At 39.1% G+C, this 16,403-nt stretch overlaps 1 protein-coding gene across 1 annotated transcript in view; it reads right to left on the bottom strand.

The window, feature by feature from the left end:
* ASXL3 (ASXL transcriptional regulator 3) overlaps window positions 1–16,403 on the bottom strand; it is a 141,117-nt gene that overhangs the window by 79,636 nt on the left and 45,078 nt on the right. Inside the window, exons 4-6 of the mRNA XM_027127702.1 lie at window positions 9,916–10,037; window positions 1,217–1,334; window positions 142–261 (exon numbers count right to left, since the gene is read on the bottom strand). Coding sequence (XP_026983503.1) covers window positions 142–261; window positions 1,217–1,334; window positions 9,916–10,037 — 360 coding nt within the window. The remainder of the gene's footprint in view (window positions 1–141; window positions 262–1,216; window positions 1,335–9,915; window positions 10,038–16,403) is intronic.

Here is a 16,403-nt window from a genome sequence, read left to right as displayed (position 1 = left end):
TCTTTAGCACCCTTTTTGGTTTAGATAAATTGGAAAGATTTAAAAATATTCTTAACTATTAAAGAAAAAAGTCCCCATAATTTCATTCAACAAGATTTAAATATCTAAAATGTGAAATGTTATAGTATATTGAACACTCACCTAAACCAGACTTTTTTAATCGTTTTAAGTGCTGACTCGTTTGTTTTCCAGTGGGGGATTTTTGCCCATGTTTCATTTCTTTATCTGAACTGTCTGCTTCACCATTTTTAGATTCGGATCCTAAAAAAGGAAATAGTTATTATGTCATTATCTTCCTCTTGCTGTCCTTGAAAAGAAAAATCTCAAATTGTTCTACAAACCGTAGATATTATCTCCTTTGCTAAGAGTTAATACACTACCTTTGGCCACAATCTGATTCCTCTACTCTATATAAAGAGAAAAGCCCAATAAATCAATCAAACAGAACAAAAAGCATGAACAGATGGCCTGATAGTGGAGTCAAAGACACGTTCACTGATCTGATAGCTTTTCAAAGAAGCACTCAGATCTTTTGTGAAAATACACGAATAAGCTTCAACAATACTGTGCCACTTGGAGACGATGCAAGACCGAGACAGAAAGATGAAGGATGAAGGGAGGCTTGGAGAGAGGGAGAGATCATGCCTTTATTAATAACTTTATGTTGAAGCAGGAAGAGAAAACGCAAACATCACTCTATAATATACAGAATGGTACATAGCTGAAAAAGTGACAGAGGTAAATTAGAAGAAACGGTCAGGGCTGCACTGAGGTGAGAAGAATGCTGCCAGAACACAAAAACTAATAAAGGATTCCTGATTTTGCAGCAGAGGATGGAAAAACAAATTCACACTCACGGAAGAACGGCTTTTGATGGCATTACACATCAGCATGGGGTCCACCATTAAAGTTCAACATTCAAACAAAAGCCAAAGCAACAACAAAAAAATCCACCTAGCAGTACTACACATTTCCTTGCATCTACTGACATTAGCAAATGAAGTCCTTTGATGATGAGCAAGCTTTTGTTTTGTTTTTAAGAGCGAAATACCCTATTATTTTTGAATCATTGAAAGAGTCTAAGGTATAAAAAAATTAAATGAAACCTCAAGTGGAAATATTATTCAGTTCCAGAGAAAATTCATGACATCTCTCTTGGTGAGAAAGCCTCCTCCGGGAAGAAACTGGCCAAGCATACAGTATTTTAGCTCTTTACCTGAAGGCGAATCCGACTGCTCATCAGACACCTTTAATGGTGTCAAAACAACACGAGGAACAGTCTTGTTTACCATCATTGAGACTCCATTTCTTCTTTTCTGCTGCTGCCTCAAAGCCTACAAAACATGATAATAAAATAGAACATAAAAATATAGTCAAAATGATTTCTCATAATTGAATTAAATGATCCACTTGCCCATCATCAGATAGAACCTCTTAAGAGACTTAAATTCCACAGAGTCACTCATTTGTCAGGACTCTTAAGCGTCACCTTCCTGTCATTTTCCCTCAAAAGCATAAAATCAGGCTTTGGCAAAGGGTATAAACCTGAGACCATTTTCGGTAGAATTCTGAAAATAAAGCAGCACGTAAAGGTTTGTTCTACCTGCGCAGTGTGGCTTGAGAGCCCATGGAATTTGAAACCATGACTCCCAAGGAAAAGAAACGTAAAATAAATGTTTCGAGACCAGGATAAAAATATATGTCTGCACTTCTCTTGCAGGTGCGTCCTCTCCAGTGGGCTGCTCAGTCAATCAAGTTAACACCGAGTGTCATCAGTATGTACAGCAGGTAAGGACTACAGTATTGATGCACTCACTCAGCCGCGGGGAGCGCTGCACAAAATCACTGAACATGGCAGGAATCATTTATTTCTGTGAAGGGAATCAGTCCTAATCTTGGAAACCTTGCAGCACTTGGCTTCTGTCTGCTTGACTTTGGGCATTAACCTTCAGAACACGAACGTGACGGCATTCTGGCAAATCCAGGGAAAAGAAGACCGATACGAGAATAAATTGCTCCAAATGGGAGTGCTTTGTGTTTCATAAATGAATCAACCATGGTGACGATAATGTACTGAAAAGACACTGGAAAGTTTTGAAATACAGCTTATCTAGCTGATCGTTTTACGCAGAAAATTACCTGTAATAAAAAGGGTCTTAAGCAGACACAATTCAAGAGAGGATAAATTCACGGTTCCAGGAACACTAAAACTCCTCAAAAGGTTAAAAGGCTGACCACAGACAGTCTCCAACCTTTCAATTCCTGGTTTCTGTGTAATTTCTACCAATTTTATAACATTTCAGTTACTTGACTAATGTCCTTTGACCAATAGTTGTCACAGTCTCCTGAAATACTGCATTGACTGTATATCCCCTTGCTGACAGAAACAATACCATTTTATTTGCAAAGGGTTTTACCTGAATGTCCAACTCGTAGACCATAAGATTTAGCCGTCAAATAACTGCAGATGTGAAAAATTAAATATCACTTAAATGAGAAAAGACATCTTCAGATGAGATTTAAAACCACGTGGGAAAGTGAATGGCTTGGGAAATCGCTTACAAATGATACTGTTGCTAATAATAACAGGATACATCTTCCCTTCAACTCTTACATTTATTGACCTTTTATAAAGTACTAGGCACTGCGGACGGACAGGAGATACAAAGATGAATAAGAGGCCATCCTCCTCACCTTTAGCTTGCTGGCAATAATATTCTGAATGAGAGCATGTGTGCTATAAAATATTTATGACATTTACTCTTTCATTAAGGTGTGTACATAATTGCATAAATCTCTCTAGCCTTGTGTGAGAACTCCGAGCACTTTGTAGACATTAACCTATCAATCCAATGATAAAACAGAATGAGGCGGGCTTCCCTGGTGGTGCAGTGGTTGAGAGTCCGCCTGCCGATGCAGGGGACATGGGTTCGTGCCCTGGTCCAGGAAGATCCCACATGCCGCGGGAGCGGTTGGGCCTGTGAGCCACGGCCACTGAGCCTGCGCGTCCGGAGCCTGTGCTCCGCAACGGGAGAGGCCACAACAGTGAGAGGCCCGCGTACCGCAAAAAATTTTTAAAAATTAAAAAAAATAAACAGAATGAGCCAACGCAGTACCTGAAATTACAATTAGGCCCATCTTTACCCACTATGTAAGACATCACAAAACAAAACCTGTATAAAGAGTGATTAGTTTTTAGGAGTCTTCACATCACAGATTTCAAACTTTTCCCTTGGCAATCCAAATAGGCATTTGAAAAATACTCATTTTATGGCATGGTGGGGAGGTGTATTTTGGAAAATGTTGATTAAGAAAAGAAGAGATGATATAACAAGAGGCTTAGAAGCTGGAATCATAAAGTCAAAGATGACATGTCTTTTTACAGTGTTTGCAGTAAATAATTATTAAAGTAACAAAAATTTTGTCCTCAATTTTTAGAGCGGAGAAGACTCTATCATAGAAAAATTAGCAGTTGGACAGAAATAAACCATGATATACATAATGTAATAAGAAGGAAAAGCCAAGGCTATTCTGAATTTTAAACAGCCAAGCTGGAGCCAAGGTAGGGATAAGGAATGCTAGTCAACATTGAGCCCATTTCTATGGTTTCAATGATTTTTTACTGAATATGTATTTCCTGCTCAGAAATTTGAACAATATTTCTTGGTACAACATTTTCTTAAATACTGAAATGCAACACTATGTGCCTGTAAGTGATAAAAACAACTATGCCTATCATTGAAATGATTGTTTTAAGTGTATTAAAAATACACACTTTTTTTTTTTTTGCTTTACCTCTGAAAAACAAGCATTATTTTTTATCCCAAATAACATTTCTAGGGTCAAAGAAGCAAAACTTGGGAAGCCTTTTTTTTACTATGACACCAGTCACAGTAGTAAAGCCCGCAGGCTAGTAAACAAACTCAGGAGTATCAGAGTTCAGCTATGAGAAGGGGCAACTTGGTAGCATTTACTAGATCCGTAGCCATTTTAGGCTACCTTGGGGATTCCAATTCACTTTCTAGAAAGCAGGATTTATTTGACTGTGGACCCTGGGGATACCCTCCAAGCAGATCAGAATGTGGATGGAGGGGAAAGAAACCAATGTTGACTCAACTGAGATGTCTGGGATAGTTTGGGCTGGCTCCAAACAAGAGAACTCTAGCACCTGTTACGTCCACAAGGCAGGTAGTAGTATAGTGATTCCCAGTTCCTCACTCCAGGGCGTGGCTTCTGCAGATAAAGAGGCTAGCTGCTCATGGCCTGCGTGTTTGTTTGCTTTGGTTAGATACCTATATTGCTGCAGCTACGTGCCCATGGGCCACTCACACATGCTGCGTGTCTCCTCCTCCCAATCCCCTGAAGAATGTGCAATTATTTTTGGACCACACTAGCTGGGCTAAGACCACGACAAGGGGGAGGCTGAGGACCGGGATGCCTATACCCCCTTGGAGGTGGTAGTAATGACTCAAGAGAAGCAATACAACTGGATTTGTAGGTGAGTTGTCCTGTTTTCAACAATGTGTCAGACAAAACAAAGAGGACTCTGAGCCAAATTCAGCCTGAGGGCATCAATTCTGGATACCTGCTAAACACCTTTCCCAAAGTTCCTCACCTCCCCCCAAAAATGAGTCTGACCACTGCCCAAGAGAGGTATGAAAAGCTCCCTCTTCTACTGTGCTGACTTGCAGCAGAACAGGGGCTGATGCAGAGTTGTCTTAACGACTGTGAGGTAGGAGGCTGTGGAATCAGAGAACTAACTAGCTGAGTAATGCTGAGTAAATTACTTGGGGAAACGTCTCTGTAAAACAGAGACAGCAATGTTGGTAAGGCTTTTTAAATAGGAACTCCACAGAGCTATGTTTCATATAGGCTTTTGGGGGATGGTCGATGGCCACCTGGCCTCCTCTCAGTAAGTCCTTTGAGGCTGTGTCTAGCACCCTGCTTCACAACAGGGTACTCCTGTACCCCATTATCCTTAACTCTGAGCTGTAACTAACATTCCAAGAGAACAAGAAAACTTCCCATTTTATGCTACAAATATAACAGAGGTTAAATGCAATTTACCTTGTAATTATCTGAGTTGGGGTATCCCAGCCTGGAAAATATACATCCATGTAATAGCTTAAGAAAATACAATTAGGATGACCACTTTTGATGGTCATGGAAGATTTGCTCTGCACAAAGATACCCTGAAAGGGGAGATTTATTTGTTGTTGTGACAACTTGGGGATGGGATGCCTTTCTCTATTCCACACCAAAGGTTTTAATTAGCTAGTGGTGGCCCTGTTGATCAATCTATAGCATGGTTTTATTTTGACACTAATATTATACAATAAGTCTTACTATATGAGTCTAGATTCATTTTAGGAAGATGATATCCAACTACTCAACCCTTAGGTATACAATGGAACGCTAACAGAATATCTTATCGAACAACTTTAAATCCTAATTTCAATTCTAGAAAGAAGCAATACCGAAACCTAAATAAAGAAGCAGATGGCACGTGTAATTGCAGTCTACTAAAAGGCTTGTCTTTCAAGCTGCCCGGACATGAAATGTCCTCATGCCCGAACTACACAGAGTACATTGGACTTGCCAAGTTTAGTACTTCCAGGTATCATTCAATATGAAAGAAATGTATAGGCTTACACTTGGAAATAAACTTACTTATTTAAGGAAACCAACATAACACAGCTAAACCAGTCTAGGAAAGTAAAGATCATATCACACAATTACAAGTCTGGCTTTGAGTGAAAATCAAAAGATGCTGAGTGAGCATGCTTTCCTCTAGAGAGGTATCACAACATTCTCTTGTAAAAAGAGACAGAAAACCTTTAGATAAACATTTTCTTTTTTAAACAGAAAGCTTGGGATAACTCTAAAAACCTGGAAGAATTCTCATTTCCACCCCAATGAAAAATAAGGTAAAATCTAAAGCCAGAGGCCTTCATGTTAACTTGGAATTTGCATAAACAAGTAATACCTTCTTTGTTTTCATAGAGAAAGAATACCAACAATGTAACTTAAGAATGCACTGGATGCAGTAAGCCCTTGACTGAGAAGTCGGAAAACAGCACATGCCGTGAATGCTAAAATAATGAGAAATACACACATATGAAACAGCTGGCTGTGTCAGGCACCAACAATGTGCATTGTTGCTAGAATGCTAAATGTCAACACCCACGTCCAGAAACTGCTATCACGCAACATAACCTTTGGAATTTCACAGTACTGGTCAAACAGATACAGCGAAAGCAAAATACCAGGAATATGTCTGTTTTGCGATACGAGGAAGGAAAAGGATCTCCAACTTTACGAATAAACTCTCCCACCCTAAATAAATAATGCAGGAAGTCAAAGAAACCAACAGGAACAACACAGAAAGGTTCTGTTCTCCATCATGTTACCTCCCATCCTAACAGACCTCAACCCATCCTTTTTTTAACCTTGTATTTGATTCTGCTGTTTAGAAACTTCCCAAATTTAATCTTTCTTAATTATGCCTCCTTGAAATTCAAACTCTAATCATTTCACACCTTTTAGGATTATTAAAGCTAAAATACCAAGGCAGAAAGAAGACAGGGAACAAGGTAATAATCAGCAATCTGTTATTCTCCAGAGGCTTCTGAATATGCTTAGCGTGAAGATTCTATTCAGAAATATAACTACTGAAATAACAACATGCTATTCATGCAATTACACCCAACATACGATACTAACTAGTGTTTTGATGATTAGAAAGTTAAAAGGACCCAAATATTAGGGGCAATGAAAGTACTCTGCATCAACAGCCAAGGGGCATTATCGCCTCCATATTGTCCAGCCTGTAGTTACACTGCAATCGACAGCAGTGCAAAGTTAAAGCACCCACTCTCTGCAGCATCACGCTTTGGGTGGGGGTGAGGGCTTCAGAGCTGGGAAATTATGCCTGGCTTATTTTGCATGAGGTTTGTTTTCAATCATTTTTCTTCACTATACTTATGCATATAAAGCTACTGGGTTTTGTTTTTGGTTTTTTTTCACCTACTTCTTTCTAAGAATCTACGCTGGACAAGCTATAGTTGAACTACTAAAACCCCACTGACTCAGAATATACTTCTAGTAAAATGGTAAAAGCTAACACATCCAAGTACCTCCCTTTAATACGTGCCGATACTGAACACATTGTTCCCTGTGTCAGGAAATAATATTGTTCCCTGTGTCAGGAAATAATATTCTTAATGACTATGTTTCCCTTGCATTATACAAATACTCAAGAATGTAGATTTCCTTGGATCATGTCAAAAATCCATCTATCCCATTATACAGCATATGCTAAAAGGAACTACTAGTTAAGAAGGCAGAACCTGAAACCGTGACCTGGGTTCAAATGTCATCTCCAAGATTTACTCACTGGACAGTCTTGTGTAAGTTCCTCTGGGCGGTAGCTTCCTCATTTGAAAAATATTTTAAAGGATTCTTTTAAAGGATTTGTATGAGGATTAAACGGCATAGGGCCTGTTAATGCAGAGAATAATGTCTAGAATTCATAAAAATAAATGACAGCTAATGTAATTATTATTAGGTTATTTGGCTGGCCCTACGTTGGTGAGATTATGATTTGTGCCTGTATTTGTACACACAAAACATATTCACAACCATGGAAAAAAATATATATATATGGATATATAACGGCACATACACTTACAAAGAATTCTACATGGTCACAGCCATTCAACTATCAAAAAGAAAGCTGCAGATTTGCTGAGGCTGCTACAATTTAAAATGCCGCATGTTCAGTCAATTTTTGAAATGCTGTCTTAAGAAACTCAGCAATTACAGGGAATCTGGGCAAAATTCTGCAAGAACAGCTTTTCTTCTAAATGTATTTCCAGTATGAATTTCATTATTAATCAAACATTAGCATATCTGCTATATATTGTGCCATACTGTATGGGTAACTAATTTGTTACTTGGTTATACAACAAGAAGTTTTAAGACATTAATAAAGAGCTCTTTGAGGACACTAAGAAGCTTCCAGGGCAGGTTTCTTAAAACAAGGCTTAGCCCCTAATCAAGCAAGTGGCGCTTCCCACGAACATGTGCTCTACAACAAAACAAAATAAACGAACAAAAATACCCACTAACTCAAAGCTGTGTAATGTTTTAGTAACTGTAAAAAAAAAAAAAAAAAGTTCAAAGGATACGAAACCAAAATGAAGAAAGTAAAAAATAATGAGACATGGCAATACAGAGATGTGAATGTTAATCTTTACACTCACACGGAGGAAGATTTCACAGTGTATACACATTTTCTAAATCACTGCTTTTCAGAAGTATGAGTTTCATTTATGATTGCATCCATGTTTCTTAAATGCTCCAGTTACCAGTATCCAGTTTTGTATCTTTCGTTCCATCCTGGTTAGTGTTTTAGTACCTGCATCCTATTTGCCACCTGAACCAGCCTTTTTCCAGGCTTCCCTACCATCATACATTCTTTATTTCACCAATTAAAAAGGGATCTCAACACTGAATTCAATTTTGTTCTTTGGCATCTATAACATTTCTCAAGAGCAATGATACAAATGGCAAGCTCAGTGAAGAGTATTTGACCTCTGTAGGATGAAACACTGTTACTACCCTAAATATAATACCAATGAAAGGAAATACTGCGATTTCAGTAGTTAACACGGAATTTACAAGTAACAGAATTCACTACAAAAATGTTAAGTTTCTTTCCTAAGTTTCCTGGTTTGTAATAGAGGAGGAGGTGGAGACATTCTAAGTCTAGGGGATTGGATGTGAATATTAAGTAGCTTTACAGGCTGGTGGGACTTTAAAAACATTTTAAACTTTATTGAAAAACATGGCTTCTCCTTCTTGCTATAAATATATCACTTAGAATGACACCTCTATTCCTAGACTTGGTAAGGGTCAGCAAGGGGTGAAGTGGAGGTGGCTGTCTCAGAAGGATGAAAATAAAAAATGAGGAAAGCAGTTAAACAAGGGAAAACCATGAATTCAGGACTAAATATGTAAGGTTTATATTTATTGACCTTATTACTATTACAATCATGCAATGTTCCCGTCTAACCATAGCATCTCTTTCATTTCTTCTGGGCACATTCAGCATTTCTGGGGTGGGTAGCAGAAGGTAACGTTCATTGAGTGATTATTATGGACCACTCTACCACATGCTTTCAGTGTATCACCTCACTTAATTATTGGATCATTCCCATGTGAAGGGTACTTTTATTTTCTACATCTTCTAGAGAAGGAGTTTAAGATTCAGAGGAGAGAAGTGGCTTACCCAGAGTCACACAGTAGCAAGGGTTGTAAGCAGCTTATGTCTGAGCCCAGAGCCCAACCTTATAACCACACTTCCCAGCACCGTCTCTGGACAAGGACACACAACTCAAGACTGCTTACGTAATGTTGGGATGATACTGCAAAGCTGACCTCTATTCAGCACCAAACGCACTAATGGATAGCCTACATACAAGCAAGGCACGATTGCTATTTTTCTTAGTTATAACAATGCATTTCAGTAATAAGAAAGACATTACATTTATTTTGACGTCGACTATCAGATAAACACAAGATCATAAACGGAGACTTTATTTTTAAAATATGCAACGCATGTATGAACCCAATATACTTGCTATAAAACACACACACACAAAATCTTAGTTCTATATGATTCCAAACACATTTTCCCTCTTCTATTTTACATCAAAGGTCTCAGCCAAGCCTCTCCTAGTTTTTAGCATAGATTAAAATCAGCGTATTGAATATTAAGGGATTAGTTGAATCTAGGACATCTCTGTTGCTTTCTGATTACTATGTTCTTATTTATTTTACTTTCTATGCATAACTTCCATTACCTTAAGTAGGCAGAACTGAGGGACAAAGAAGAAATGCCAGCAACCTTACCTGCTTGAGAGCCTTTTTGGTGTGTTGCTGAAAGGAAGACACTAACTTGCTCTGCACTGCTGTGTTAGGAAGGCTTGAATCTCGAGTGGAAGATGCCTCATCAGTTACCTGCTTTGCACAAACTAGAAACAGAGAGATAATAATATTACTAATTTGAATTCCTTTTTTTATAGCCACTGTAATTACCTCACTTGGAGCTTTTCTCCAATTGAAAATGGATACGTAAAATAAGGCAAAATAGCACAGTAAAAAGAAGAGTATCTCGATTTAAAGGAAGGGATCATTTAATAATTGTGTGGCCACGGTTACATTGAACTTCTCTAAGCCTCGGTTTCCTTACCCACCAATTGATGATAATTTCTATGTTTTGGGCTATTGTATAGACATAAAAAAGAACACAATATCTATCTCAAGAGTTGGGAGTCAGTAGGTACTTTCTGGAGCTGAGTAGGGAGGCTGGGCAATGCACAGCATTCTGAAGAAAGAATCTACATTGATGAAATTGTCTTCAATCTACCAACCTCAGAGGTACTATGATTCTTTTATTTAACAGCCCTCCTTCTATAGAATCTATGGTCTACTGGGGTGTGTGTATCCTCTTCTATGGGTCAAGGCAAACAGCATGGAGAAGGAGAAATGAAATCTGAGATGCTGGGTGTCAACTGAAGATAATTACTTTCAAGAAAATCATGTCCTCTGCAGACTGCAATATAATCTGCTCATTTTTTTTTTACCAGAGTCAAGCTTTCCAGGCACCTAGTCTATGCAAGTCAAGCCCACCGTCACTTTCTGCTCTATGACACCTGTGCTGGAGCTCCAATGCTTCTTTCTGGCCTCCTCAGACACTCCGCCTAGGAGACCAGGTTTCACACTTTGGCAGCAGTGTAGATGCAGGCCTTTTCTGTGCACTTGATGGGAGGAGTTTATTTGGAAAATCAAAGTGAGGAAGCACTATGATTAGTGGCAGAATGAGGGCATATGTCAAATACAGGAGGCAAGGGGAAGTTCGACAGAAGAAAATAGCTTGAGAACATATTGTAAAATCTCAAAATAAGACTTCTTAAGGGCACCAGGGTTTACGCCAATCCAAGAAAATTTTCCAAGGAACAGTAACTTGGGAGGATTCTGACCTGAGTTTTAAAGGAAGGTGGAGGAGTTAAAAATGATTCTAGTCAAAAATGGAGGCATATGAAATCCCACTACTGGGCATATACCCTGAGAAAACCATAATTCAAAAAGAGTCATGTACCACAATGTTCATTGCAGCACTATTTACAATAGCCAGGACATGGAAGCAACCTAAGTGTCCATCAACAGATGAATGGATAAAGAAGATGTGGCACATATATGCAATGGAATATTACTCAGCCATAAAAAGAAACGAATTGAGTTATTTGTAGTGAGGTGGATGGGCCTAGAGTCTGTCATACAGAGTGAAGTAAGTCAGAAAGAGAAAGACAAATACCGTATGCTAACACATATATATGGAATCTAAAAAAAAATGGTTCTGATGAACCTAGGGGCAGGACAGGAATAAAGACACAGACGTAGAGAATGGACTTGAGGACACAGGGACGGGGAAGGGTAAGCTGGGACAAAGTGAGAGAGTGGCATGGACATATATACACTACCAAATGTAAAACAGATAGCTAGTGGGAAGCAGCTGCATAGCACAGGGAGATCAGCTCGGTGCTTTGTGACCACCTAGAGGACTGGGATAGGGAGGCGGGAAGGGAGACGCAAGAGGGAGGGGATACGGGGATATATGTATGAATATATCTGATTCACTTTGTCATACAGCAGAAACTAACACAACATTGTAAAGCAATTATACTCCAATAAAGATGCTAGAAAGAAAAAAGATCAATACATCTCCCACCAAATACTTTAGCCTCCATGTTACTAACTGTAGTTCAATGCTTATTTAAAATATTTTATTTTGATATGAAACAGATACAATAAAATGCACAAATCATAAGAGTTAAAAAAAAATGGAGGCATATGCACGTGTTAGTGTCGAGAGCACTGCTTTAGACAGACTCAAGCTCATGTTGCCTAGAAATGAACGTGTGGTCCATGAAAGAGCATACTTGGAATAAAGAGTTAATCAAGTTTTGTTTTAATAACAGAAAGTAATCAGGAAGCCAAAATGAACACGTTTTGGAAGATAAAATAATTGTTAGTTATTAATGCCAGGTGCTGGACATGTGATCTCATTTCATCCTCACAGCTTCCTTGCGAGATGGAAAAGTATCATCTCCACATTCAAGAGAGAAAACTAGAGCTCAGAAAGGGTCAATAACTTGCCCATGGTCACACAGCCAAGTGAAACAGCAGAGCTGGGGTCCAAGGCCAGGTCCATAATCTTCCGCTTAGAAGATCTGGCTTCAAGGGCAAGAACTGATACAAAAAATTTAATGTCTAAAGAAGTTTACTTTACTTGCGTCATGTTGGAGGACCTGAAACAGGAAGTTAATGAGGGTACAGGGAACAAGACGTTGAGCTCTGACAAGAAAAAACTGAGAGCGATTGGCCCAGGAAACACTAAGGTTGAAGCTGCCAAAGGATTTGCCCAGGGATACAGGGAGAGAAGTCCTTGAGTTTAAGACCAGGTAACTTTTTTCTATTTAACACAATATGACATTTTTCGCTTAAAACAGTCTAAATGTTCTAGTAACGAAACATTTTATAACACTGCTTGCGTAAACTATGGCTTCCAGGCTTCTCTCCTTGGAATCATCACTAATTTGTAACACTTTGCCAAAGCTTACTTATCAAGAAATATTAGAAATAATCATCGATTTATATTCTAAAGATAAATGTATTTTTGTACTGATTACATAGATGGCCTTTTCAATGTTCTGGAGTCGATACGAAGTGTGACAAACTGGGGAGGTGAGAGGAAGGTGGCAGGCAGGATATACGATCCCAAATGAACAGACCTAAATGGATGGAATGGAAGCCCAGCCAGCAGTAAAGTGCGCATTAGCAAATACATTTCATTACTTTCACATTCTTAAATTCGTGTTGCCACCTAGAAAAATACAAACTTAATGGCAGTTAAAAAGGATAACCAAATGCGGTACATGGGTTTCAGGAAATGTGTGGAAAACAGGAGAATGCTTCTGCTTACTGGACATAGAAACAAATTTACTAATTTTCTTAGGAAATGATTTTATTCATAAGTGTTTCAAAGGTAAACTTCAATGCAGCAGGATCGAAAAAACAACAAATACCGAATCAGTGTAAATGTAATCAAAGCTTTATGTCTTATATTTTGTGACTGCTACAATAAGCAGTATACAATCAGCTGTCACCTCCTGAGGATAATAGATATCTAAGTTACGACTTGCTCTGTTTGTTTCTGACCTAGGAAACCACAGGGTGTTGTGATACCTATTTCAGTATACGCTGAATGGTCGTTTAAATTCACTACTGCACTATGTTAATAGTGATTCACATATATTTACATACAGTGTTTCCAAAAGAGAGATTCTGTTCAGCTTTACCAGAATTTCAGCTGGAGGGCAGGACAATAAAACTGAAACAAGCATCAAGGAATACCGTGAAGTTTTTTCTTGAGGTGATTCAATTTCCTTTACCTCAACTCTGTTTTACTCTATCTTACATTCACATTCCAGCCTAGACCCAAGTGAAGCATCATGAGAATTCCTTTACTACAGAGTCATTTTCCTACCTGATGCCCGATTCCTCTTTCTGAAGTTGGTCCTATTTCTCTGGGTCAAACCATTTTCCCTAATTATTTATTGCTGATAAAATAATTATAGAACTTTTAAGAAAGTAAGTGTAATAGAAAATAAAATGTATGAATGTTCCTTTGGATCTAAAACTTATTTTAAAGGGAAAAAATTCAAGAATAAAAATGATTAGGACACAATGTAACGCATCTATAGGCCCCAAACAGTGTGCCTGCATATATGTGTGTGTGTGTGTGTGTGTGTGTGTGTGTGCACGCCCATTGACAATACAGACCCCAAACATGAGCATCTAAGTGACTTTATTCATTCTTCTGCCATGTATCTGATGAGGGTGGCTGATTCTCAAAACTGCCATAGTTTGACAGGTAGTTGAACATATTCTTGCATATTCATATTCTGACAAAACACACGGTTTTCACTTTTACTTTATCCTTGCAGCTTTCTTAACAGATGTGATAAATAAATAATACAGGGCTTTTTTTAAACAGTTGCCTGAATATTTATCTAAGGGGCTGAGTTTGGCCTCTAAAATATAAGCCAAAGAAAAATTAATGTTCGAGAAAGGGCCAGGGGAAATCCCCTGTATGTGAAGTTACAACAGGAGCCAGGAGAGTGAAGAATTAGGACAGATGTTTTATCCAATAATTATCTAACACTGACAATTATCTAACACTGATAATAATTATAAAATGCAGCTTAGAAAGTGATATCTTCTTGGCAGTCAGGACAGAATAGAAGCTTTTTTTCTTTTTTTTCCTAACTGTACACTGGCACCATCACAAAACGCATGCCAGGATTTTATACCTGGAAACCCCCACAAGACTGCCTGCCCTTTTCACAGCTGGACAAGCCGAGGACGAGAAAACATGTGCTAAAAGGTACAGAAATATTATTTCTGTCTACGTTTTGCTTGCCTGCCCAAACCAGGCAAGCCAAATGCATAGTTAAAAGCTAATCTGCTAGTTTTTAATTCAAACAGTTAATGGGATTTTCAGTAGCTGTTGCTCACCTACCTCTACTCTCATTCACCCTCAGATTCCCAAACCCCTCCTCCAAAATATTCTACTTAGAAGGCTGGGACCAAAGGGAGATGGAGGATTACAGGTAACCATGGGACAGCCTAGAAGGCTAGAGAAACTGCTGACTGTGTTCCAACAAGACTGGATTTCAGCCTCTTTTCTTAGAGTCCCAAGTTGTCCCTCTCTCCCTTCTTTTTCATTCACCATTCAACTTGACAATGTGACTGAACTGGAAAATATGGCTTAGAGGTCATATTTTTTAAGTTGAGTGCTAGAGAGGGTATGGGTGACATTCCCCCCAATCTAAGTACCAATCCACTGACAGGTATACAAGAGGGCTCTGACCTTTAGCCCAAGACACAAAGAAGGGAGAAAGCAGAATGCAATCTTGACTCTGTCTTTATTTCTAGTTTCACATCTGCTTGCCTTCCCAACTGCCACCCTCTCTGATCCAGTCAGTCAAGACCTTGTGCCATTTCCTGAACGCAGATACTTGCTGTATGTCTCACTCGCTCTGACCGTCCCTCTTCCACCTTTCTGCCTAGCAAACTCGGCAGACCAAACTCAAACAGCTTCCCCAAAGCTTTCCTGACTATCCCAGTCTCCGAGGTAGACTTAATCCTCCCCACCCTTTCCTTGGAACTTAGTGTATGAATCCATGACAGTCCCTGCAATACTGGTGCTTGCGTCTGCCTTGCCACCCACAGGCCCAGCAACTCAGGGACTTATTTCTGTGCAAAGACAGGCACAGAGCCATTGGTCTATAAATGTTTATTAAACTAAACTGTCCAATCTGATTTTCATTAAATGTATCTAAAGTATCTGTTTCTGAAGTTAACTTTCAACTACTGTTTTTTTTTTTTTTTTTTTGGCGGTACGCGGGCCTCTCACTGTTGTGGCCTCTCCCATTAGCGGAGCGCCGGCTCTGGACGTGCAGGCTCAGCGGCCATGGCTCACGGGCCCAGCCGCTCCGCGGCATGTGGGATCTTCCCGGACCGGGGCACGAACCCGTGTCCCCTGCATCGGCAGGTGGACTCTCAACCACTGCGCCACCAGGGAAGCCCTCAATTACCGTTTTTAACAAGAATTCATGAACGGGGAGGTCAGCAATGCATAGTTTTTTACTGTGCAAAAGTATACATAAAAGATGAATTTTTAACATTTGAAAACAGAAACTTCATTAAAATTTTTTAAATTATCCTACAGTCAATTAGGGAAAGTACGAAAAACCAAACTACAAAACATCCTATGCAAGTCAGCTGGGAAGTCGTATGACCTGCCACTAAACGTGGATACGTTTCCTTCTGCCATCCTTACTCGTTGCCTTATTTTAAGAGGAACAGTCACAGTCTGGAGGTTTTGCATGGTGAAATAAGTATCATTTAAAAGTCAAAATTAGAAATCACAATGTTTACTTGAAATGGCAGGAGCTGGGTGGGGGCAGAACCACAAAAGCCCAGGATCTGGGCACAAGAGAGCCACTGCAACAAAGATATTAATCTTTATATGTCAATTAAACTACACACTAAGTGACTGGCTATCTAAGGTAACCGGGGTTCAAAGGGCTAATGGAGGCAGGGAGAAGAGCATCCTTTGACCAACTTCACTTCTATCAGTTCTTCCTCTGACCACTTCCTTTCGATTTTCTGAACAATCAGACTAGATGCACTCAAATCAAAAGACAGTTTTCTATCAAAATGATCCTGACATACACTATAGGCTTAATAGAGTTTTTATAAATAAAATTGAA

Source organism: Aethalodelphis obliquidens, unplaced genomic scaffold (genome assembly GCF_003676395.1).
Source record: "Aethalodelphis obliquidens isolate GAN/ISIS:26980383/991018 unplaced genomic scaffold, ASM367639v1 scaffold32, whole genome shotgun sequence".
NCBI classification, from domain to species: Eukaryota; Metazoa; Chordata; class Mammalia; order Artiodactyla; family Delphinidae; genus Aethalodelphis; species Aethalodelphis obliquidens.
The sequence above is the reverse complement of the archived record's forward strand: the minus strand, read 5'-3'. Positions and strand labels throughout refer to the sequence as shown.